Below are 24,609 nucleotides of genomic sequence, written 5' to 3'. Positions count from 1 at the left end.
CATCAAAACTAAAACCTATAGGCTAACTAAAATAACAAGAGATAAAGGTTAAATGAGATAAGAACGTAAAAAGAGGAAGGGTAAGAACATAATAAATAAATAAAAAATAGATAATAGATGAATAAATCAGTTATAAGAGGAATTAGAAATAGATCAATAAAGAGATCAGTTAAAAGCCTGATTAAAAAGATGAGTCTTGAGCCTCTTTTTAAAAACATCAACAGTCTCTGCAGCTCTGAGGTTCTCCGGCAGGCTGTTCCACAATCGGGGGCCATAATAATTAAATGCCGCCTCCCCGTGTGTTTTAGTCCTAACTTGTGGTATGGTTAAAAGGCCGGTGCCGGAGGACCTCAGGGTCCGCGAGGGTTGATATGGTAAAAGCAGGTCAGATAAATAAGAAGGCCCAAGACCGTTAAGACATTTAAAAACTAATAAAAGAACCTTAAAATCGATCCTGAAGCGCACGGGGAGCCAATGCAGCAATTTTAAAACTGGTGTAATGTGCTCCCGCCCTCTGGTCCTCGTCAGCACTCGTGCGGCTGAATTCTGTAATAATTGTAGATTTGAGATACTCTTTTTGGGAAGACCAGAGAGCAGGGCATTACAATAATCTAACCTCCAGGAGATAAAAGCATGCATCAGCACCTCCGTGCTGGCCTGAGAGAGAAACGGGCGGACTCTGGCTATATTTTTAAGGTGGTAGAAATCTGCCTTTGTTATGTTTTTAATATGTGGAATAAAACAGAGCTCAGAGTCAAAAATCACACCCAGATTTTATACAGATTGTGTTGGTTTAAAATCCTGTAGTTTTGGTAGAAGTTTCTCTCTCTGGCCTTCAGGACCAATGACTAAAACCTCTGTTTTGTCCTGGTTGAGCTGCAGGAAATTCACTGCCATCCATGGCTTGATCTCTAAAATGCAGTTAAAAAGGGCATCAATTGGCCCTGTGTCATCAGGAGACACGGCGATGTACAGCTGTGTGTCATCTGCGTAACTGTGGAAGCTGATGCCGTGCCTCCTGATGACGTCCCCCCGAGGAAGCATGTAGAGATTAAAAGGAGTTGGACCTAAAATTGATCTCATGGGTTCCTGAGGAACATGTATCCATACTTACAAAGAAGTGTCGATCAGTAAGGTAAGAGACGAACCAGTTAAAAACAGTACCAGAGAGGCCGACCAGGTGCCTCAGTCTATTTAATAAAATGTGATGGTCTACTGTATGGAAGGCGGTGGTTAGATCCAGTAGTACCAAGACTGTGAGTTTATGGTTATCTAAATTGCACCTGATGTCGTTTACAATCTTTAAAAGGGCTGTCTCAGTACTGTGGTTCATCCTAAAACCAGACTGATACTTCTCTAAAGTGTTGTTTGTATTTAAAAAATCATTTACTTGGTTAAAAACCAGTTTTTCTAAAATTTTGCTTAAAAATGGTAAGTTGGATACACGTCGATAATTATTAAAAATGTTGGGGTTTAAATTGCTCTTCTTCAGAAGGGGCTTCACTACCGCCATTTTCAAGGAGGCTGGGAAGACACCTGTCTGAAGAGAGCAATTCACCATGTACAGTAGCTGTTTCTCAAAGAATCCATAAAATGTTTTAAAAAATGGTGTGGGAATTGGGTATGAAAGGCAGGTTGTGGGCTTTACTTGGGAGAAAACTCGACAAAGTGTCCTCGCATCAACCAGGGCAAAACTCTCCAGTGTTTCCTCAGGTAAAAGCAATGATCCAGGTGTGTTGACCGTTAAAATCTGTTGCGATAAGAGACTGGATCTGATGTCATTGATTTTACTTCTGAAGTGGTCTGCAAAGTCCTCACAAAGGGCATTGGTCGTTGTCTTAGGTGATCTATTAAAATTACTGATTGTTAAAATATCAATTTTGGAGAAGAGGAATTTGGGATATATACAACTACTGCAGAGGACAGGTAACATAAACATACATACTATTACTGCAGAGGACAGCTAACATAAACATATGTACAACTACTGCAGAGGACAGGTAACATAAACATATATACAATTACTGCAGAGGACAGGTAACATAAACATATATACAACTACTGCAGAGCACAGGTAACATAAACATATATACAACTACTGCAGAGGACAGGTAACATAAACATATATACAACTACTGCCAAGGACAGGTAACATAAACATATATACAACATATATACAACTACTGCCAAGGACAGGTAACATAAACATATACACAACTACTGCCAAGGACAGGTAACATAAACATATATACAACTACTGCAGAGGACAGGTAACATAAACATATATACAACTACTGCAGAGGACAGGTAACATAAACATATATACAACTACTGCAGAGGACAGGTAACATAAACATACACACAACTACCGCAGAGGGCAGGTAACATAAACATATATACAACTACTGCCAAGGACAGGTAACATAAAAATATACACAACTACTGCAGAGGACAGGTAACATAAACATATATACAACTACGGCAGAGGACAGGTAACATAAACATATATACAACTACAGCCAAGGACAGGTAACATAAACATATACACAACTACTGCAGAGGACAGGTAACATAAACATATACACAATTACTGCAGAGGACAGGTAACATAAACATATATACAACTACAGCCAAGGACAGGTAACATAAACATATACACAACTACTGCAGAGGACAGGTAACATAAACATATACACAATTACTGCAGAGGACACTTAACATAAACATATATACAACTACAGCCAAGGACAGGTAACATAAACATATATACAACTACTGCCAAGGACAGGTAACATAAACATATATACAACTACTGCAGAGGACTGGTAACATAAACGTATACACAACTACTGCCAATGACAGGTAACATAAACATATACACAACTACTGCAGAGAACAGGTAACATAAACATATATACAACTACTGCAGAGGACAGGTAACATAAACATATATACAACTACAGCCAAGGACAGGTAACATAAACATATATACAACTACTGCAGAGGACAGGTAACATAAACATATACATAACTACTGCAGAGGGCAGGTAACATAAACATATATACAACTACAGCCAAGGACAGGTAACATAAACATATATACAACTACAGCCAAGGACAGGTAACATAAACATATATACAACTACTGCAGAGGACAGGTAACATAAACATATATACAACTACTGCCAAGGACAGGTAACATAACCATAAATACAACTACTGCCAAGGACAGGTAACATAAACACATAAACAACTACATCCAAGGACAGGTAACATAAACATATATACAACTACTGCAGAGGACAGGTAACATAAACATATATACAACTACTGCCGAGGACAGGTAACATAAACATATATACAACTACTGCCAAGGACAGGTAACATAAACATATATACAACTACTGCAGAGGACAGGTAACATAAACATATACACAACTACTGCAGAGGGCAGGTAACATTAACATATATACAACTACTGCCAAGGACAGGCAACATAAACATATACACAACTACTGCAGAGGACAGGTAACATAAACATATATACAACTACTGCAGAGGACTGGTAACATAAACGTATACACAACTACTGCAGAGGACAGGTAACATAAACATATACACAACTACTGCAGAGGGCAGGTAACATAAACATATACACAACTACTGCAGAGGACAGGTAACATAAACATATATACAACTACTGCCAAGGACAGGTAACATAAACATATACACAACTACTGCAGAGGACAGGTAACATAAACATATATACAACTACTGCCAAGGACAGGTAACATAAACACATGTACAACTACTGCAGAGGACAGGTAACATGAACATATATACAACTACAGCCAAGGACAGGTAACATAAACATATATACAACTACATCCAAGGACAGGTAACATAAACATATATACAACTACATCCAAGGACAGGTAACATAAACATATATACAACTACTGCCAAGGACAGGTAACATAAACATATATACAACTACTGCAGAGGACTGGTAACATAAACGTATACACAACTACTGCAGAGGACAGGTAACATAAACATATACACAACTACTGCCGGGGACAGGTAACATAAACATATACACAACTATTGCAGAGGACAGGTAACATAAACATATACACAACTACTGCAGAGGACATGTAACATAAACATATACACAACTACTGCCAAGGACAGGTAACATAAACATATATACAACTACTGCCAAGGACAGGTAACATAAACATATATACAACTACATCCAAGGACAGGTAACATAAACACATATACAACTACTTTCAAGGACAGGTAACATAAACATATATACAACTACTGCCAAGGACAGGTAACATAAACATATACACAACTACTGCAGAGGACTGGTAACATAAACGTATATACAACTACTGCCAAGGACAGGTAACATAAACATATATACAACTACTGCGAAGGACAGGCAACATAAACATATATACAACTACTGCAGAGGACAGGTAACATAAACATATACACAACTACTGCCAAGGACAGGTAACATAAACATATATACAACTACATCCAAGGACAGGTAACATAAACACATATACAACTACTGCCAAGGACAGGTAACATAAACATATATACAACTACTGCCAAGGACAGGTAACATAAACATATACACAACTACTGCAGAGGACTGGTAACATAAACGTATATACAACTACTGCCAAGGACAGGTAACATAAACATATATACAACTACTGCGAAGGACAGGCAACATAAACATATATACAACTACTGCAGAGGACAGGTAACATAAACATATACACAACTACTGCCAAGGACAGGTAACATAAACATATATACAACTACTGCAGAGGACTGGTAACATAAACGTATATACGACTACTGCCAAGGACAGGTAACATAAACGTATATACAACTACTGCCAAGGACAGGTAACATAAACGTATATACAACTGCTGCAGAGGACAGGTAACATAAACATATATACAACTACTGCAGAGGACAGGTAACATAAACATATATACAACTACTGCAGAGGACAGGTAACATAAACATATATACAACTACATCCAAGGACAGGTAACATAAACATATACACAGCTACTGCAGAGGACAGGTAACATAAACATATACACAGCTACTGCAGAGGAGAGGTAACATAAACACATATGCACAACAACTCTGTCCATCCCTTTCTCTCCCTGTCCCTCCCTGTCCGTCCCTGTTTCTGTGTCTCAGAGCAGTCGTCTGGCCTGTGACAGCAGTGTATCAGCAGGTGATGCAGAACAGCTTCGTTGTCTCTGCTCCAAAGATCCTCTGTACGAGCTCTCAGAGCAGGAGAAGGACTTCCTCTGGAGACACAGGTGAGGGCGGGGCTTCCTCTGGAGAAACAAGTGAGGGCGGGGCTTCCTCTGGAGACACAGGTGAGGGCGGGGCTTCCTCTGGAGACACCAGTGAGGGGCAGGGCTTTTATCTAGCTCACTCTACCTTTGTCTTTCCCTTTGACTTTCTCTACCTGTATGTGACTTTGTGTCTTCCTTCCTGTTTACACCTGTCTCTGTGTCTCTACCTGTCTTTAACTGTGTCCGTCTTTGTCCCTGTCTGTGTTATTGTCTCTGTCTGTGTCTCTGTGTGTCCCTGTCTCTCTCTCTGCAGACATTACTGTGTAAACATCCCTGAGTCTCTTCCTAAGCTGCTTCTGTCCGTCAAATGGAACTCAAGAGACGAAGTGTCCCAGGTACAAAACACTCTTCGGTCAGGATGGTGTCTCACTGTGTCTCAGTTTGTCTCATCAGTTACCTGTGTTTGTCCTCCTGCTCCTTCTGCTCCTCCTCCTCCTGCTACTCCTCTTCCTCCTCCTGCTCCTGCTCCTCCTGCTCTTGCTCCTCCTCCTGTCCCTCCTCAGATGTACTGCCTGTTGAAGGAGTGGCCTCTGATGGAGCCTGAATCAGCTTTGGAGTTGTTGGACTGTAACTTTCCTGATCCGATGGTCAGAGAATTTGCTCTGCGCTGCCTGGTTCAGAATCTGACCGACGACAAGCTGTCACAGTACCTGCTGCAGCTGGTACAGGTGAGTCTACTGCTGCTACACCTCCAGCTACACCTTCTGTTACACCTGCTGCTACATCTCCAGCTACATCTTCTGTTACACCTGCTGCTACACCTCCTGCTACACCTCTTGCTACACCTCCTGTTACACCTGCTGTTACACTTGCTGTTATTCCTCCTGCTACACCTCTTGTTACACATGCTGTTAGACCTGCTGCTACACCTCCTGTTACACATGCTGTTACACATGTTGCTACGCCTCCTGCTATACCTCCTGTAACACCTCCTGCTACTCCTCCCCCTACACCTCCTGTTACACCTGCTGCTACACCTCCCTCTAAACCCCCTATTACATCTTCTGTTACACCTTCTGTTACACCCGTTACACCTCCTGTTAAACGTTCTGTTACACCCCCCTTTTCACACATCATGTTATAATTCTGTTGCACCTCATGCTACACCTCCCGTTACAGCTGCCACTACACTTCCTGTTACACTTCCTTCCCCATGGGCAAAGGGCCAGCCACCAGGCGCTCGCCCATGGGCCCAAACCCAGGCCCATGGGCGAGCGCCTGGTGGCTGGCCCTTTGCCCATGGGGTCCGGCCGGGCCCAGCCCGAACCAGCTAGATGGGCTCGTCCCCCTGCAGGCCCACCACCCGCAGAGGGATCCAGAAGGGATCGGTGCTATGTGGATTGGGCAGCAGACCAAGGCAGGGGCATTGGCGGTCCGATCCTTGGCTACAGAAGTTGGCTCTTGGGACATGGAATGTCACCTCTCTGGCGGGGAAGGAGCCGGAGCTTGTGGAAAAGGTTGAGCGCTACCGGCTAGATATAGTCGGCCTCAACTCGACACATAGTTCCGGCTCTGGAACCCAAGTCCTTGAGAGGGGTTGGACTCTCTCCTTTGCTGGAGTTGCTCCGGGTGAGAGGCGGAGGGCCGGGGTGGGCTTTCTGATAGCCCCCAGACTCTGCCTGTACGTTGGGGTTCACCCTGGTAGACGAAAGGGTTGCTTCCCTGCACCTTCGGGTCGGGGGAAAAGGTCCTGACTGTTGTCTGCGCTTATGAGCCGAACAACAGTTCAGAGTACCCGCCCTTTTTGGAGTCCCTGGGACGGGTGCTGGACAGTGCCCTGACTGGGGACTCCATTGTTCTGCTGGGGGACTTCAACGCTCACGTGGGCAATGACAGCAGGACCTGGAGGGGAGTGATTGGGAGGAACAGCCTGCCTGATCTGAACCCAAGTGGTGTTCAGTTATTGGACTTCTGTGCGGGTTGCAGTTTGGCCATAACTAACATCATGTTCAAACATAAGGATGTCCATCGGTGCACGTGGCACCAGGACAGCCTAGGTCGCAGGTCAGTGATTGACTTTGTAGTCGTATCATTTGACCTGCGGCCATATGTTCTGGACACTCGGGTGAAGAGAGGAGCAGAGCTGTCAACTGATCACCACCTGGTTGGATCAGATGGCAGGCGAGGACGCCGCCGCGCAGACCTGGCAGGCCCAAACGAACAGTGAGGGTCTGCTGGGAACGCCTGGCGGAAGAACCTGTCCAGATGATCTTCAACTCCCACCTCCGGGAGAGCTTCGACTGCGTCCCGAGGGCAGAGGGGGACATTGAGTCCAAATGGGCCTTGTTCCGCTCTTCCACTGTCGAGGTGGCGGTTGCGAGCTGTGGCCGCAAGGCCACTGGGGCCAGTCGCGGCAGCAATCCCCGAACCCGCTGGTGGACACCAGAGGTGAGGGGAGCCGTCAGGCTGAAGAAGGAGGCCTACAGGGCAGGGTTGGTTTGTGGGTCTACGGAAGCAGCTGACGGGTGCCGGCGGGCCAAACAGAGCGCAGCAGCGGCAGTCGCGGAGGCAAAAACTTGTCATTGGAGTTGGTGGGAGGGGTTTGGTGACTTCTGGGGCAGAAGTCGCTGACGTAGTGAAGCAACTCCGAGGCGGCGGAGCCCCAGGGGTGGATGAGATTCGCCCTGGATATCTCAAGTCTCTGGATGTTGTAGGGCTGTCCTGGCTGACACGCCTTTGCAACATTGTGTGGACATCGGGGGCAGTGCCTCTGGAGTGGCAGACCGGGGTGGTGGTCCCCATTTTCAAGAAAGGGGACCAGAGAGTGTTTTCCAACTACAGAAGGGTCACACTCCTCAGCCTACCCGGTAAGATCTACTCCAGGGTGTTGGAGAAGAGGGTCCGGTCGATAGTTGAACCTCAGATTGAGGAGGAGCAATGTGGTTTTCGTCCTGGACGCGGAACCGTGGACCAGCGCTTTACCCTCGCCAGGGTGCTGGAGGGGGCATGGGAGTTCGCCCAACCGGTCCACATGTGTTTTGTGGATTTGGAGAAGGCTTACGACCGTGTCCCCAGGGGCATCCTGGGGGGTGGTGCTCCGGGAGTAAGGGGTTGGTGGCCCCTTGCTAAGTGCCATCCAGTCCCTGTACTGACGAAGCGTGAGTCTGGTTCGCGTGGCTGGCAGTAAGTCGGACCTGTTCCCGGTGAGGGTTGGACTAGGCCAGGGCTGCCCTTTGTCACCAGTTCTGTTCATAACTTTAATGGACAGAATTTCTAGGCGCAGCCGAGTGGTGGAGGGTGTCAGCTTCGGTGACGGGAGAATCTCGTCCCTGCTTTTTACAGATGACGTGGTCCTCCTAGCTCCATCGAACAGTGACCTCCAGCTCTTGCTGGGATGGTTCACAGCCGAGTGTTTAGCGGCTGGGATGAGAATCAGTTCCTCCAAGTCTGAGGCCATGGTGCTCAGCCAGAAAATGGTAGATTGCCCACTCTTTCGGGCATGTCCAACCGGGAGGAGACCTCTGGGACGCCCCAGGACACGCTGGAGGGATTACATCACCCGGCTGGCCTGGGAACGCCTCGGGGTTCCCGCGGAAGAGCTGAGGGAAGTGGCTGGGCTGACTGTCTGGGCTTCTTTGCTGAGGCTGCTGCCCCCACGACCCGGATAAGCGGAGGACGACGAGTACAAGTACGAGAATATGTAAAAATACAATAAATAATAAAAAAGCACAATAAAAACAATAAATAAATCGTGACACTCAGAGGAGATCTCAGTCTATGGCGCACACAACCCACATTTTCATTACTTCAGTGATGTCTCTGGCAAAGAAGCTGTTCCTTAGCCTGTTTGTTTTTTCCTTCAGTGTCCTGAAACGTCTGCCTGAGGGCAGCACTTGGAACAGGGAGTGTCCAGGGTGGGAGGGGTCCCGGAGTATGTTCTGTGCTCACTTTTGACAGCGGGCCTTGAACAGTTCCTCGAGGGATGCCAGAGGACAACCTGTGATTTTTTGAGCTGTGTTTATAAGTCTTTGGAGTGCTTTCCTGTCTGCTGCAGTACAGCTGCTAAACCACACGCACAGGCAGTATGTCAAAATGCTCTCTATGGAACAGTGGTAGAAGGACACCAGCAGGTTTTGGGTCCGGTGGTTGTTCCTGAGAACCTGCAGAAAATGCAGTCTCTGCTGGGCCTTCTTGACATTTGTGGTGGTGTTAACACTCCATGTGAGGTCGTCCTTCAGATGTACTCCCAGGAACCAGAAGTCAAAGACCCTCTCCACACTGTCTCCTCCGATGAACAGTGGTTGAATGACGTTCTTTTTTGCCCTCCTAAAGTCTACCACCATCTCTTTTGTCTTGGTAGTGTTTAGGATCAGGTTGTTTTCTGTGCACCACACCAACAGCCGCTTCACCTCATCCCGATACGCTGACTAATACCCCCCGAGATGAGCCCCACCACGGTGGTGTCATCAGCGAACTTTATGATGCAGTTGCTGGCCTGTGTGGGGGTACAGTTATGTGTGTATAGGGTGAAGAATAGTGGACTCAGCACACAGCCCTGTGGAGAGCCTGTGCTGAGGCTGATGGCTGAGGAGAGGTGGGCACCTACTCTTACCCTCTGGGGGCGGTCTGGAGTGTGGTATTCCCGGTTTGACAGTTTGGTCACCAGTCTGTCAGGTAGGATGGTATTAAAAGCAGAGCTGAAGTCCACGAAGAGCAACCGAGTGTAGCTCCCCTGCTGCTCCAGGTGGGAAAGAGCAGAGTGGTGAGCTGTGGGGATGGCGTCTTCTGTGGACCTATTTGCTCTGTAGGCAAACTGGTGGGGGTCGAGCCTGGGGGGGAGACTAGAGGTGATGTGGGCACGGACAAGCTTTCATAAGCATTTCATAGCAAACGTTGTAGGGGCTACTGGCCGATAGTCATTCAAACCACTGATGATGTTCTTCTTGGGGAGGGGAACAATGATGGAGAACTTCAGACAGGGAGGGACAGCAGCCTGACTCAGGGACTGGTTAAAGATGCTGGTGAAGATGCCGGCCAGCTGAGCCGTACAGTACTTCAGCACCCTTCCAGGGACACCATCAGGACCGGCAGCTTTCCTGGGGTTCACAGCTCTCAGCGTACGCCTCACCTGCTGCTCCTCCAAAATGAGGACATCACTGCTGCAAGCTGATGAATATTGCACAGCTATCTCTGGTTGCAGCACCTCAAAGCGAGCAAAGAAGTTGTTCAGCTCCTCCGCCGGTAAGGCGTTGCTGTTGGTGACTGATGGGCTGGTAGATCTGTAGTTGGTGATGTTCTGTATTCCTTGCCACACCTGCTGGGAGTCACTGCTCTGGAAGCATTTCTCGGTCCTCCTCCTGTAGGCAGCTTTGGCCTCCCTGGTGCCCCTCCCCAGGTTGGCTCTGGCGGTGTTGTACAGCACCCCATCACCAGATCTGAAGGCAATGTTTCTTTCTCTGAGCAGGTTCTCGACCTTCCCGTTCATCCATGGCTTCCTGTTTGGATAGATCTGGATGTTCTTATCCACAGTGACGTTGTCGGTGCAGAAATTGATGTACCCCAAAACAGCTGAGGTGTACTGCTCCAGGTTCTGATGCTTGAAAACATCCCAGTTTGTTGTTTCAAAGCAGTCCAGCAGCTGTTGGGAGGCACCTTCCGGCCAGGCCTGAACAGTTTTGGATGTGATAAGAGCAGTTTTACTGAGGGGGGTGTATGCTGGTATCGTAAGCAGGGACAAGTGGTCTGACTGGCCCAGATGTGTCTTCTGTCTCACCTCCAGCTCCACCTCCTGCTGTTCGGCTCCTGCTACACCTCCTCTTATACCTTCTGTTACACCTCACGCTACATCTCCTACTACACCTTCTGTTACACCTTCTGTCTCACCTTCTGCTAAACTTCCTGTTCCACCTTCTGTTATACCCTCTGTTACACTTCCTGTTACACCTCCTGCAACACCCTCTGTCTCACCTGCTGCTACACCTTCTGTTACACTTCCTGTTACACCTCCTGCTACACCTTCTGTCTCACCTGCTGCTACACATCCTGCTGCCACTACACACAGGTTTCACTTCCTGGACTCTGAGTTCTCAATATCACCCGACATAGTCGTTGTCTTCACTCAGCTCTCGAAGGGAAATATTTCCAACCATCAACCATCACAGCATGGCATCACCTCACGTTACTCGACAAACCCCCGCCGTTCATGTGACGAACATGTAACAATCATGTGATGAACACAGTAACTAGAACATATTATCATTGATTATTTTAAATATTAACTGTTGATTGGTCAATTCTCACCACGTCCTCACCATGTGTCCTCACTGCCTGTCCTTACCACCTGTCCTCACCACCTGTCCTCACCACCTGTGCTCACCACCTGTTCTCACCACCTGTCCTCACCACCTGTCCTCACCACCTGTCCTCACCACCTGTTCTCACCACCTGTTCTTACCACCTGTCCTCACCACCTGTCCTCACCACCTGTCCTCACCACCTGTTCTCACCACCTGTTCTTACCACCTGTCCTCACCACCTGTCTTGACCATGTGTGCTCACCACCTGTCCTCACCACCTGTTCTCACCACCTGTCCTCACTACCTGTCCTCACCACCTGTTCTCACCACCTGTTCTTACCACCCGTCCTCACCACCTGTTCCCACCACCTGTTCTCACCACCTGTCCTCACCACCTGTTCCCACCACCTGTTCTCACCACCTGTTCCCACCACCTGTTCTCACCACCTGTTCTCACCACCTGTTCCCACCACCTGTTCTCACCACCTGTTCTCACCACCTGTTCCCACCACCTGTTCTCACCACCTGTTCTCATGACCTGTTTTCATGACCTGTTCTCACCACCTGTTCCCACAACCTGTCCTCACCACCTGTCCTCACCACCTGTTCTCACCACCTGTCCTCACCACCTGTTCTCACCACCTGTCCTCACCACCTGTCCTCACCATGTGTCCTCACCACCTGTTCTCACCACCTGTCCTCACCACCTGTCCTCACCATGTGTCCTCACCACCTGTTCTCACCACCTGTCCTCACCACCTGTCCTCACCATGTGTCCTAACCACCGGTTCTCACCACCTGTTCTCATGACCTGTTCTCACCACCTGTCCTCACCACCTGTCCTCACCACCTGTCCTCACCACCTGTTCTCACCACCTGTCCTCACCACCTGTTCTCACCACCTGTCCTCACCACCTGTCCTCACCATGTGTCCTCACCACCTGTTCTCACCACCTGTCCTCACCACCTGTCCTCACCATGTGTCCTCACCACCTGTTCTCACCACCTGTTCTCACCACCTGTCCTCACCATGTGTCCTAACCACCTGTTCTCACCACCTGTTCTCATGACCTGTTCTCACCACCTGTCCTCACCACCTGTCCTCACCACCTGTCCTCACCATGTGTCCTCACCACCTGTTCTCACCACCTGTCTTCACCATGTGTGCTCACCACCTGTCTTCACCATGTGTGCTCACCACCTGTCCTCACCATGTGTGCTCACCACCTGTTCTCACTACCTGTCCTCACCACCTGTTCTCACCACCTGTCTTCACCATGTGTGCTCACCACCTGTCCTCACCATGTGTGCCCACCACCTGTTCTCACTACCTGTCCTCACCACCTGTCCTCACCATGTGTGCTCACCACCTGTTCTCATCACCTGTCTTCACCATGTGTGCTCACCACCTGTCATGTAACAATCATGTGATTAACACAGTGACTAGAACATATTATCATTGATTATTTTAAATATTAACTGTTGATTGGTCAATTCTCACCACGTCCTCACCATGTGTCCTCACTGCCTGTCCTTACCACCTGTGCTCACCACCTGTCCTCACCACCTGTTCCCACCACCTGTTCTCACCACCTGTTCTCACCACCTGTTCCCACCACCTGTTCTCACCACCTGTTCTCACCACCTGTTCCCACCACCTGTTCTCACCACCTGTTCTCATGACCTGTTTTCATGACCTGTTCTCACCACCTGTTCCCACAACCTGTCCTCACCACCTGTCCTCACCACCTGTTCTCACCACCTGTCCTCACCACCTGTTCTCACCACCTGTCCTCACCACCTGTCCTCACCATGTGTCCTCACCACCTGTTCTCACCACCTGTCCTCACCACCTGTCCTCACCATGTGTCCTCACCACCTGTTCTCACCACCTGTCCTCACCACCTGTCCTCACCATGTGTCCTAACCACCTGTTCTCACCACCTGTTCTCATGACCTGTTCTCACCACCTGTCCTCACCACCTGTCCTCACCACGTGTCCTCACCACCTGTCCTCACCATGTGTCCTCACCACCTGTTCTCACCACCTGTCTTCACCATGTGTGCTCACCACCTGTCTTCACCATGTGTGCTCACCACCTGTCCTCACCATGTGTGCTCACCACCTGTTCTCACTACCTGTCCTCACCACCTGTCCTCACCATGTGTGCTCACCACCTGTCCTCACCATGTGTCCTCACCACCTGTTCTCACCACCTGTCTTCACCATGTGTGCTCACCACCTGTCTTCACCATGTGTGCTCACCACCTGTCCTCACCATGTGTGCTCACCACCTGTTCTCACTACCTGTCCTCACCACCTGTTCTCACCACCTGTCTTCACCATGTGTGCTCACCACCTGTCTTCACCATGTGTGCTCACCACCTGTCCTCACCATGTGTGCCCACCACCTGTTCTCACTACCTGTCCTCACCACCTGTCCTCACCATGTGTGCTCACCACCTGTTCTCATCACCTGTCTTCACCATGTGTGCTCACCACCTGTCATGTAACAATCATGTGATGAACACAGTGACTAGAACATATTATCATTGATTATTTTAAATATTAACTGTTGATTGGTCAATTCTCACCACGTCCTCACCATGTGTCCTCACCACCTGTGCTCACCACCTGTCCTCACCACCTGTTCCCACCACCTGTTCTCACCACCTGTTCCCACCACCTGTTCTCACCACCTGTTCTCACCACCTGTTCCCACAACCTGTCCTCACCACCTGTTCCCACAACCTGTCCTCACCACCTGTTCCCACAACCTGTCCTCACCACCTGTCCTCACCACCTGTTCTCACCACCTGTTCTCACCACCTGTGCTCACCACCTGTCCTCACCACCTGTTCCCACCACCTGTTCTCACCACCTGTTCTCACCACCTGTTCCCACAACCTGTCCTCACCACCTGTCCTCACCACCTGTTCTCACCACCTGTTCTCACCACCTGTCCTCACCACCTGGCCTCACCACCTGTTCCCACCACCTGTCCTCACCACCTGTCCTCACCACCTGTTCCCACCACCTGTTCTCACCACCTGTTCCCACCACCTGTTCTCACCACCTGTTCTCACCACCCGTTCCCACCACCTGTTCTCACCACCTGTTCCCACCACCTGTTCTCACCACCTGTTCTCACCACCTGTTCCCACAACCTGTCCTCACCACCTGTCCTCACCACCTGTTCTCACCACCTGTTCTCACCACCTGTCCTCACCACCTGTTCTCACTACCTGTTCTCACCACCTGTTCTCATGACCTGTTCTCATGACCTGTTCTCACCACCTGTTCCCACAACCTGTCCTCACCACCTGTCCTCACCACCTGTTCTCACCACCTGTCCTCACCACCTGTTCTCACCACCTGTTCTCACCACCTGTCCTCACCATGTGTCCTCACCACCTGTTCTCACCACCTGTCCTCACCACGTGTCCTCACCACCTGTTCTCACCACCTGTCCTCACCACCTGTCCTCACCATGTGTCCTCACCACCTGTCCTCAGCATGTGTCCTCACCACCTGTTCTCACCACCTGTCTTCACCATGTGTGCTCACCACCTGTCTTCACCATGTGTGCTCACCACCTGTCCTCACCATGTGTGCTCACCACCTGTCCTCACCATGTGTGCTCACCACCTGTTCTCACTACCTGTCCTCACCACCTGTCCTCACCATGTGTGCTCACCACCTGTTCTCACTACCTGTCCTCACCACCTGTCCTCACCATGTGTGCTCACCACCTGTTCTCACTACCTGTGCTCACCACCTGTCCTCACCATGTGTGCTCACCACCTGTTCTCACTACCTGTCCTCACCACCTGTCCTCACCATGTGTGCTCACCACCTGTTCTCATCACCTGTCTTCACCATGTGTGCTCACCAGCTGTTCTCACCACCTGTTCCCACCACCTGTTCTCACCACCTGTTCTCACCACCTGTTCCCACCACCTGTCCTCACCACCTGTCCTCACCACCTGTTCTCACCACCTGTTCTCACCACCTGTTCTCATGACCTGTTCTCATGACCTGTTCTCACCGCCTGTTCCCACAACCTGTCCTCACCACCTGTCCTCACCACCTGTTCTCACCACCTGTTCTCACCACCTGTCCTCACCACCTGTCCTCACCATGTGTCCTCACCACCTGTTCTCACCACCTGTCCTCACCATGTGTCCTCACCACCTGTTCTCACCACCTGTCCTCACCACCTGTCCTCACCATGTGTCCTCACCACCTGTCCTCACCATGTGTCCTCACCACCTGTTCTCACCACCTGTCTTCACCATGTGTGCTCACCACCTGTTCTCACTACCTGTCCTCACCACCTGTCCTCACCATGTGTGCTCACGACCTGTTGTCATCACCTGTCTTCACCATGTGTCCTCACCACCTGTCTTCACCATGTGTGCTCACCACCTGTCCTCACCACCCGTCCCCACATGTGTGCTCACCACCTGTCTTCACCATGTGTGCTCACCACCTGTCCTCACCATGTGTGCTCACGACCTGTTGTCATCACCTGTCTTCACCATGTGTGCTCACCACCTGTCTTCACCATGTGTGCTCACCACCTGTCCTCACCACCCGTCCCCACATGTGTGCTCACCACCTGTCTTCACCATGTGTGCTCACCACCTGTCCTCACCATGTGTGCTCACTACCTGTCCTCACCATGTGTGCTCACCACCTGTCCTCACCATGTGTGCCACCACCTGTCCTCACCATGTGTGCTCACTACCTGTCTTCACCATGTGTGCTCACCACCTGTCTTCACCATGTGTGCTCACCACCTGTCCTCACCATGTGTGCTCACTACCTGTCCTCACCATGTGTGCTCACCACCTGTCCTCACCATGTGTGCTCACTACCTGTCCTCACCACCTGTCTTCACCATGTGTCCTCACCACCTGTCTTCACCATGTGTGCTCACCACCTGTCCTCACCACCTGTTCTTACCACCCGTCCTCACCACCTGTTCCCACCACCTGTTCTCACCACCTGTCCTCACCACCTGTTCCCACCACCTGTTCTCACCACCTGTTCTCACCACCTGTTCCCACAACCTGTCCTCACCATCTGTCCTCACCACCTGTTCTCACCACCTGTTCTCACCACCTGTTCTCACCACCTGTCCTCACCACCTGTCCTCACCATGTGTCCTCACCACCTGTTCTCACCACCTGTCTTCACCATGTGTGCTCACCACCTGTCTTCACCATGTGTGCTCACCACCTGTCCTCACCATGTGTGCTCACCACCTGTTCTCACTACCTGTCCTCACCACCTGTCCTCACCATGTGTGCTCACCACCTGTTCTCATCACCTGTCTTCACCATGTGTGCTCACCACCTGTCCTCACCATGTGTGCTCACGACCTGTTGTCATCACCTGTCTTCACCATGTGTGCTCACCACCTGTCATGTAACAATCATGTGATGAACACAGTAACTAGAACATATTATCATTGATTATTTTAAATATTAACTGTTGATTGGTCAATTCTCACCACGTCCTCACCATGTGTCCTCACTGCCTGTCCTTACCACCTGTCCTCACCACCTGTGCTCACCACCTGTTCTCACCATCTGTTCTCACCACCTGTCCTCACCACCTGTGCTCACCACCTGTCCTCACCACCTGTTCTCACCACCTGTTCTTACCACCCGTCCTCATCACCTGTTCCCACCACCTGTCCTCACCACCTGTCCTCACCACCTGTTCACACGACCTGTTCTCACCACCTGTTCCCACCACCTGTTCTCACCACCTGTTCCCACAACCTGTCCTCACCACCTGTCCTCACCACCTGTTCTCACCACCTGTTCTCACCACCTGTTCTCATGACCTGTTCTCATGACCTGTTCTCACCACCTGTTCCCACAACCTGTCCTCACCACCTGTCCTCACCACCTGTTCTCACCACCTGTCCTCACCACCTGTTCTCACCACCTGTCCTCACCACCTGTCCTCACCACCTGTCCTCACCATGTGTCCTCACCACCTGTTCTCACCACCTGTCCTCACCATGTGTCCTCACCACCTGTTCTCACCACCTGTCCTCACCATGTGTCCTCACCACCTGTTCTCACCACCTGTCCTCACCATGTGTCCTCACCACCTGTTCTCACCACCTGTCTTCACCATGTGTGCTCACCACCTGTCTTCACCATGTGTGCTCACCACCTGTCCTCACCATGTGTGCTCACCACCTGTTCTCACTACCTGTCCTCACCACCTGTCCTCACCATGTGTGCTCACCACCTGTTCTCATCACCTGTCTTCACCATGTGTGCTCACCACCTGTCCTCACCATGTGTGCTCACGACCTGTTGTCATCACCTGTCTTCACCATGTGTGCTCACCACCTGTCATGTAACAATCATGTGATGAACACAGTAACTAGAACATATTATCATTGATTATTTTAAATATTAACTGTTGATTGGTCAATTCTCACCACGTCCTCACCATGTGTCCTCACTGCCTGTCCTTACCACCTGTCCTCACCACCTGTGCTCACCACCTGTTCTCACCATCTGTTCTCACCACCTGTCCTCACCACCTGTGCTCACCACCTGTCCTCACCACCTGTTCTCACCACCTGTTCTTACCACCCGTCCTCATCACCTGTTCCCACCACCTGTCCTCACCACCTGTCCTCACCACCTGTTCACACGACCTGTTCTCACCACCTGTTCCCACCACCTGTTCTCACCACCTGTTCCCACAACCTGTCCTCACCACCTGTCCTCACCACCTGTTCTCACCACCTGTTCTCACCACCTGTTCTCATGACCTGTTCTCATGACCTGTTCTCACCACCTGTTCCCACAACCTGTCCTCACCACCTGTCCTCACCACCTGTTCTCACCACCTGTCCTCACCACCTGTTCTCACCACCTGTCCTCACCACCTGTCCTCACCATGTGTCCTCACCACCTGTTCTCACCACCTGTCCTCACCATGTGTCCTCACCACCTGTTCTCACCACCTGTCCTCACCATGTGTCCTCACCACCTGTTCTCACCACCTGTCCTCACCATGTGTCCTCACCACCTGTCCTCACCACCTGTCCTAACCACCTGTTCTCACCACTTGTTCTCATGACCTGTTCTCACCACCTGTCCTCACCACCTGTCCTCACCATGTGTCCTCACCACCTGTCCTCACCACCTGTTCTCACCACCTGTCTTCACCATGTGTGCTCACCACCTGTCCTCACCACCTGTCTTCACCACCTGTCTTCACCATGTGTCCTCACCACCTGTCCTCACCACCTGTTCTCACCACCTGTTCTCATGACCTGTTCTCATGACCTGTTCTCACCACCTGTTCCCACAACCTGTCCTCACCACCTGTCATCACCACCTGTTCTCACCACCTGTCCTCACCACCTGTTCTCACCACCTGTCCTCACCACCTGTCCTCACCATGTGTCCTCACCACCTGTTCTCACCACCTGTCCTCACCATGTGTCCTCACCACCTGTCCTCACCACCTGTTCTCACCACCTGTTCTCACCACCTGTTCTCATGACCTGTTCTCATGACCTGTTCTCACCACCTGTTCCCACAACCTGTCCTCACCACCTGTCCTCACCACCTGTTCTCACCACCTGTCCTCACCACCTGTTCTCACCACCTGTCCTCACCACCTGTCCTCACCATGTGTCCTCACCACCTGTTCTCACCACCTGTCCTCACCATGTGTCCTCACCACCTGTCCTCACCATGTGTCCTAACCACCTATTCTCACCACTTGTTCTCATGACCTGTTCTCACCACCTGTCCTCACCACCTGTCCTCACCATGTGTCCTCACCACCTGTCCTCACCATGTGTCCTCACCACCTGTTCTCACCACCTTTCTTCACCATGTGTGCTCACCACCTGTTCTCACCATGTGTGCTCACCACCTGTTCTCACCATGTGTGCTCACCACCTGTTCTCACCATGTGTGCTCACCACCTGTCTTCACCATGTGTGCTCACCACCTGTTCTCACCATGTGTGCTCACCACCTGTTCTCACCATGTGTGCTCACCACCTGTCTTCACCATGTGTGCTCACCACCTGTCCTCACCATGTGTGCTCACCACCTGTTCTCATCACCTGTCTTCACCATGTGTGCTCACCACCTGTCTTCACCACCTGTCCTCACCATGTGTGCTCACCACCTGTCCTCACCATGTGTGCTCACTACCTGTCCTCACCACCTGTCCTCACCATGTGTGCTCACCACCTGTTCTCATCACCTGTCTTCACCATGTGTGCTCACCAACTGTCTTCACCACCTGTCCTCACCATGTGTGCTCACCACCTGTCCTCACCATGTGTGCTCACCACCTGTTCTCACCACCTGTCTTCACAATGTGTGCTCACCACCTGTCTTCACCATGTGTGCTCACCACCTGTCCTCACCACCTGTCTTCACCATGTGTGCTCACCACCTGTCCTCACCACCTGTCCTCACCACCTGTCCTCACCACCTGTCCTCACCACTTGTTCTCACCACCTGTCCTCACCACCTGTCCTCACCACCTGTTCTCACCACCTGTTCTTACCACCCGTCCTCACCACCTGTTCCCACCACCTGTTCTCACCACCTGTCCTCACCACCTGTTCTCACCACCTGTTCTCACCACCTGTTCTCATGACCTGTTCTCATGACCTGTTCTCACCACCTGTCCTCACCATGTGTCCTCACCACCTGTTCTCACCACCTGTCCTCACCACCTGTCCTCACCATGTGTCCTAACTACCTGTTCTCACCACCTGTCCTCACCACCTGTCCTCACCACCTGTCCTAACCATGTGTCCTAACCACCTGTTCTCACCACCTGTTCTCATGACCTGTTCTCACCACCTGTCCTCACCACCTGTCCTCACCATGTGTCCTCACCATGTGTCCTCACCACCTGTTCTCACCACCTGTCTTCACCATGTGTGCTCACCACCTGTCTTCACCATGTGTGCTCACCACCTGTCCTCACCATGTGTGCTCACCACCTGTTCTCACTACCTGTCCTCACCACCTGTCCTCACCATGTGTGCTCACCACCTGTCCTCACCATGTGTGCTCACCACCTGTTCTCATCACCTGTCTTCACCATGTGTGCTCACTACCTGTCCTCACCACCTGTCTTCACCATGTGTCCTCACCACCTGTCTTCACCATGTGTGCTCACCACCTGTCCTCACCACCTGTTCTTACCACCCGTCCTCACCACCTGTTCCCACCACCTGTTCTCACCACCTGTCCTCACCACCTGTTCCCACCACCTGTTCTCACCACCTGTTCTCACCACCTGTTCCCACAACCTGTCCTCACCATCTGTCCTCACCACCTGTTCTCACCACCTGTTCTCACCACCTGTTCTCACCACCTGTCCTCACCATGTGTCCTCACCACCTGTCCTCACCATGTGTCCTCACCACCTGTTCTCACCACCTGTCTTCACCATGTGTGCTCACCACCTGTCTTCACCATGTGTGCTCACCACCTGTCCTCACCATGTGTGCTCACCACCTGTTCTCACTACCTGTCCTCACCACCTGTCCTCACCATGTGTGCTCACCACCTGTTCTCATCACCTGTCTTCACCATGTGTGCTCACCACCTGTCCTCACCATGTGTGCTCACGACCTGTTGTCATCACCTGTCTTCACCATGTGTGCTCACCACCTGTCATGTAACAATCATGTGATGAACACAGTAACTAGAACATATTATCATTGATTATTTTAAATATTAACTGTTGATTGGTCAATTCTCACCACGTCCTCACCATGTGTCCTCACTGCCTGTCCTTACCACCTGTCCTCACCACCTGTGCTCACCACCTGTTCTCACCATCTGTTCTCACCACCTGTCCTCACCACCTGTGCTCACCACCTGTCCTCACCACCTGTTCTCACCACCTGTTCTTACCACCCGTCCTCATCACCTGTTCCCACCACCTGTCCTCACCACCTGTCCTCACCACCTGTTCACACGACCTGTTCTCACCACCTGTTCCCACCACCTGTTCTCACCACCTGTTCCCACAACCTGTCCTCACCACCTGTCCTCACCACCTGTTCTCACCACCTGTTCTCACCACCTGTTCTCATGACCTGTTCTCATGACCTGTTCTCACCACCTGTTCCCACAACCTGTCCTCACCACCTGTCCTCACCACCTGTTCTCACCACCTGTCCTCACCACCTGTTCTCACCACCTGTCCTCACCACCTGTCCTCACCACCTGTCCTCACCATGTGTCCTCACCACCTGTTCTCACCACCTGTCCTCACCATGTGTCCTCACCACCTGTTCTCACCACCTGTCCTCACCATGTGTCCTCACCACCTGTTCTCACCACCTGTCCTCACCATGTGTCCTCACCACCTGTTCTCACCACCTGTCTTCACCATGTGTGCTCACCACCTGTCTTCACCATGTGTGCTCACCACCTGTCCTCACCATGTGTGCTCACCACCTGTTCTCACTACCTGTCCTCACCACCTGTCCTCACCATGTGTGCTCACCACCTGTTCTCATCACCTGTCTTCACCATGTGTGCTCACCACCTGTCCTCACCATGTGTGCTCACGACCTGTTGTCATCACCTGTCTTCACCATGTGTGCTCACCACCTGTCATGTAACAATCATGTGATGAACACAGTAACTAGAACATATTATCATTGATTATTTTAAATATTAACTGTTGATTGGTCAATTCTCACCACGTCCTCACCATGTGTCCTCACTGCCTGTCCTTACCACCTGTCCTCACCACCTGTGCTCACCACCTGTTCTCACCATCTGTTCTCACCACCTGTCCTCACCACCTGTGCTCACCACCTGTCCTCACCACCTGTTCTCACCACCTGTTCTTACCACCCGTCCTCATCACCTGTTCCCACCACCTGTCCTCACCACCTGTCCTCACCACCTGTTCACACGACCTGTTCTCACCACCTGTTCCCACCACCTGTTCTCACCACCTGTTCCCACAACCTGTCCTCACCACCTGTCCTCACCACCTGTTCTCACCACCTGTTCTCACCACCTGTTCTCATGACCTGTTCTCATGACCTGTTCTCACCACCTGTTCCCACAACCTGTCCTCACCACCTGTCCTCACCACCTGTTCTCACCACCTGTCCTCACCACCTGTTCTCACCACCTGTCCTCACCACCTGTCCTCACCACCTGTCCTCACCATGTGTCCTCACCACCTGTTCTCACCACCTGTCCTCACCATGTGTCCTCACCACCTGTTCTCACCACCTGTCCTCACCATGTGTCCTCACCACCTGTTCTCACCACCTGTCCTCACCATGTGTCCTCACCACCTGTCCTCACCACCTGTCCTAACCACCTGTTCTCACCACTTGTTCTCATGACCTGTTCTCACCACCTGTCCTCACCACCTGTCCTCACCATGTGTCCTCACCACCTGTCCTCACCACCTGTTCTCACCACCTGTCTTCACCATGTGTGCTCACCACCTGTCCTCACCACCTGTCTTCACCACCTGTCTTCACCATGTGTCCTCACCACCTGTCCTCACCACCTGTTCTCACCACCTGTTCTCATGACCTGTTCTCATGACCTGTTCTCACCACCTGTTCCCACAACCTGTCCTCACCACCTGTCATCACCACCTGTTCTCACCACCTGTCCTCACCACCTGTTCTCACCACCTGTCCTCACCACCTGTCCTCACCATGTGTCCTCACCACCTGTTCTCACCACCTGTCCTCACCATGTGTCCTCACCACCTGTCCTCACCACCTGTTCTCACCACCTGTTCTCACCACCTGTTCTCATGACCTGTTCTCACCACCTGTTCTCATGACCTGTTCTCATGACCTGTTCTCACCACCTGTTCCCACAACCTGTCCTCACCACCTGTCCTCACCACCTGTTCTCACCACCTGTCCTCACCACCTGTTCTCACCACCTGTCCTCACCACCTGTCCTCACCATGTGTCCTCACCACCTGTTCTCACCACCTGTCCTCACCATGTGTCCTCACCACCTGTCCTCACCATGTGTCCTAACCACCTATTCTCACCACTTGTTCTCATGACCTGTTCTCACCACCTGTCCTCACCACCTGTCCTCACCATGTGTCCTCACCACCTGTCCTCACCATGTGTCCTCACCACCTGTTCTCACCACCTTTCTTCACCATGTGTGCTCACCACCTGTTCTCACCATGTGTGCTCACCACCTGTTCTCACCATGTGTGCTCACCACCTGTTCTCACCATGTGTGCTCACCACCTGTCTTCACCATGTGTGCTCACCACCTGTCCTCACCATGTGTGCTCACCACCTGTTCTCATCACCTGTCTTCACCATGTGTGCTCACCACCTGTCTTCACCACCTGTCCTCACCATGTGTGCTCACCACCTGTCCTCACCATGTGTGCTCACTACCTGTCCTCACCACCTGTCCTCACCATGTGTGCTCACCACCTGTTCTCATCACCTGTCTTCACCATGTGTGCTCACCACCTGTCTTCACCACCTGTCCTCACCATGTGTGCTCACCACCTGTCCTCACCATGTGTGCTCACCACCTGTTCTCACCACCTGTCTTCACAATGTGTGCTCACCACCTGTCTTCACCATGTGTGCTCACCACCTGTCCTCACCACCTGTCTTCACCATGTGTGCTCACCACCTGTCCTCACCACCTGTCCTCACCACCTGTCCTCACCACCTGTCCTCACCACTTGTTCTCACCACCTGTCCTCACCACCTGTCCTCACCACCTGTTCTCACCACCTGTTCTTACCACCCGTCCTCACCACCTGTTCCCACCACCTGTTCTCACCACCTGTCCTCACCACCTGTTCTCACCACCTGTTCTCACCACCTGTTCTCATGACCTGTTCTCATGACCTGTTCTCACCACCTGTCCTCACCATGTGTCCTCACCACCTGTTCTCACCACCTGTCC

General features: G+C 51.0%; 1 protein-coding gene across 4 annotated transcripts in view; it reads left to right on the top strand.

The window, feature by feature from the left end:
- LOC117246112 (phosphatidylinositol 4,5-bisphosphate 3-kinase catalytic subunit alpha isoform-like) overlaps positions 1-24,609 on the top strand; it is a 116,138-nt gene that overhangs the window by 67,992 nt on the left and 23,537 nt on the right. For all 4 annotated transcript variants that reach the window (XR_013490566.1, XM_078166030.1, XM_078166031.1 and 1 more), the window contains 3 exons: positions 5,242-5,366; positions 5,659-5,740; positions 5,909-6,073. Coding sequence is in view for 3 of the 4 variants with exons in the window: in XM_078166030.1 (XP_078022156.1) it covers positions 5,242-5,366; positions 5,659-5,740; positions 5,909-6,073 (372 nt within the window). In the remaining variant the exon portion in view is untranslated. The remainder of the gene's footprint in view (positions 1-5,241; positions 5,367-5,658; positions 5,741-5,908; positions 6,074-24,609) is intronic.

This window comes from Epinephelus lanceolatus, unplaced genomic scaffold, assembly GCF_041903045.1.
Source record: "Epinephelus lanceolatus isolate andai-2023 unplaced genomic scaffold, ASM4190304v1 scaffold28, whole genome shotgun sequence".
NCBI lineage: Eukaryota > Metazoa > Chordata > Actinopteri > Perciformes > Serranidae > Epinephelus > Epinephelus lanceolatus.
Note: the sequence above shows the minus strand (reverse complement) of the source record. Positions and strands in the feature narration are given on the sequence as shown.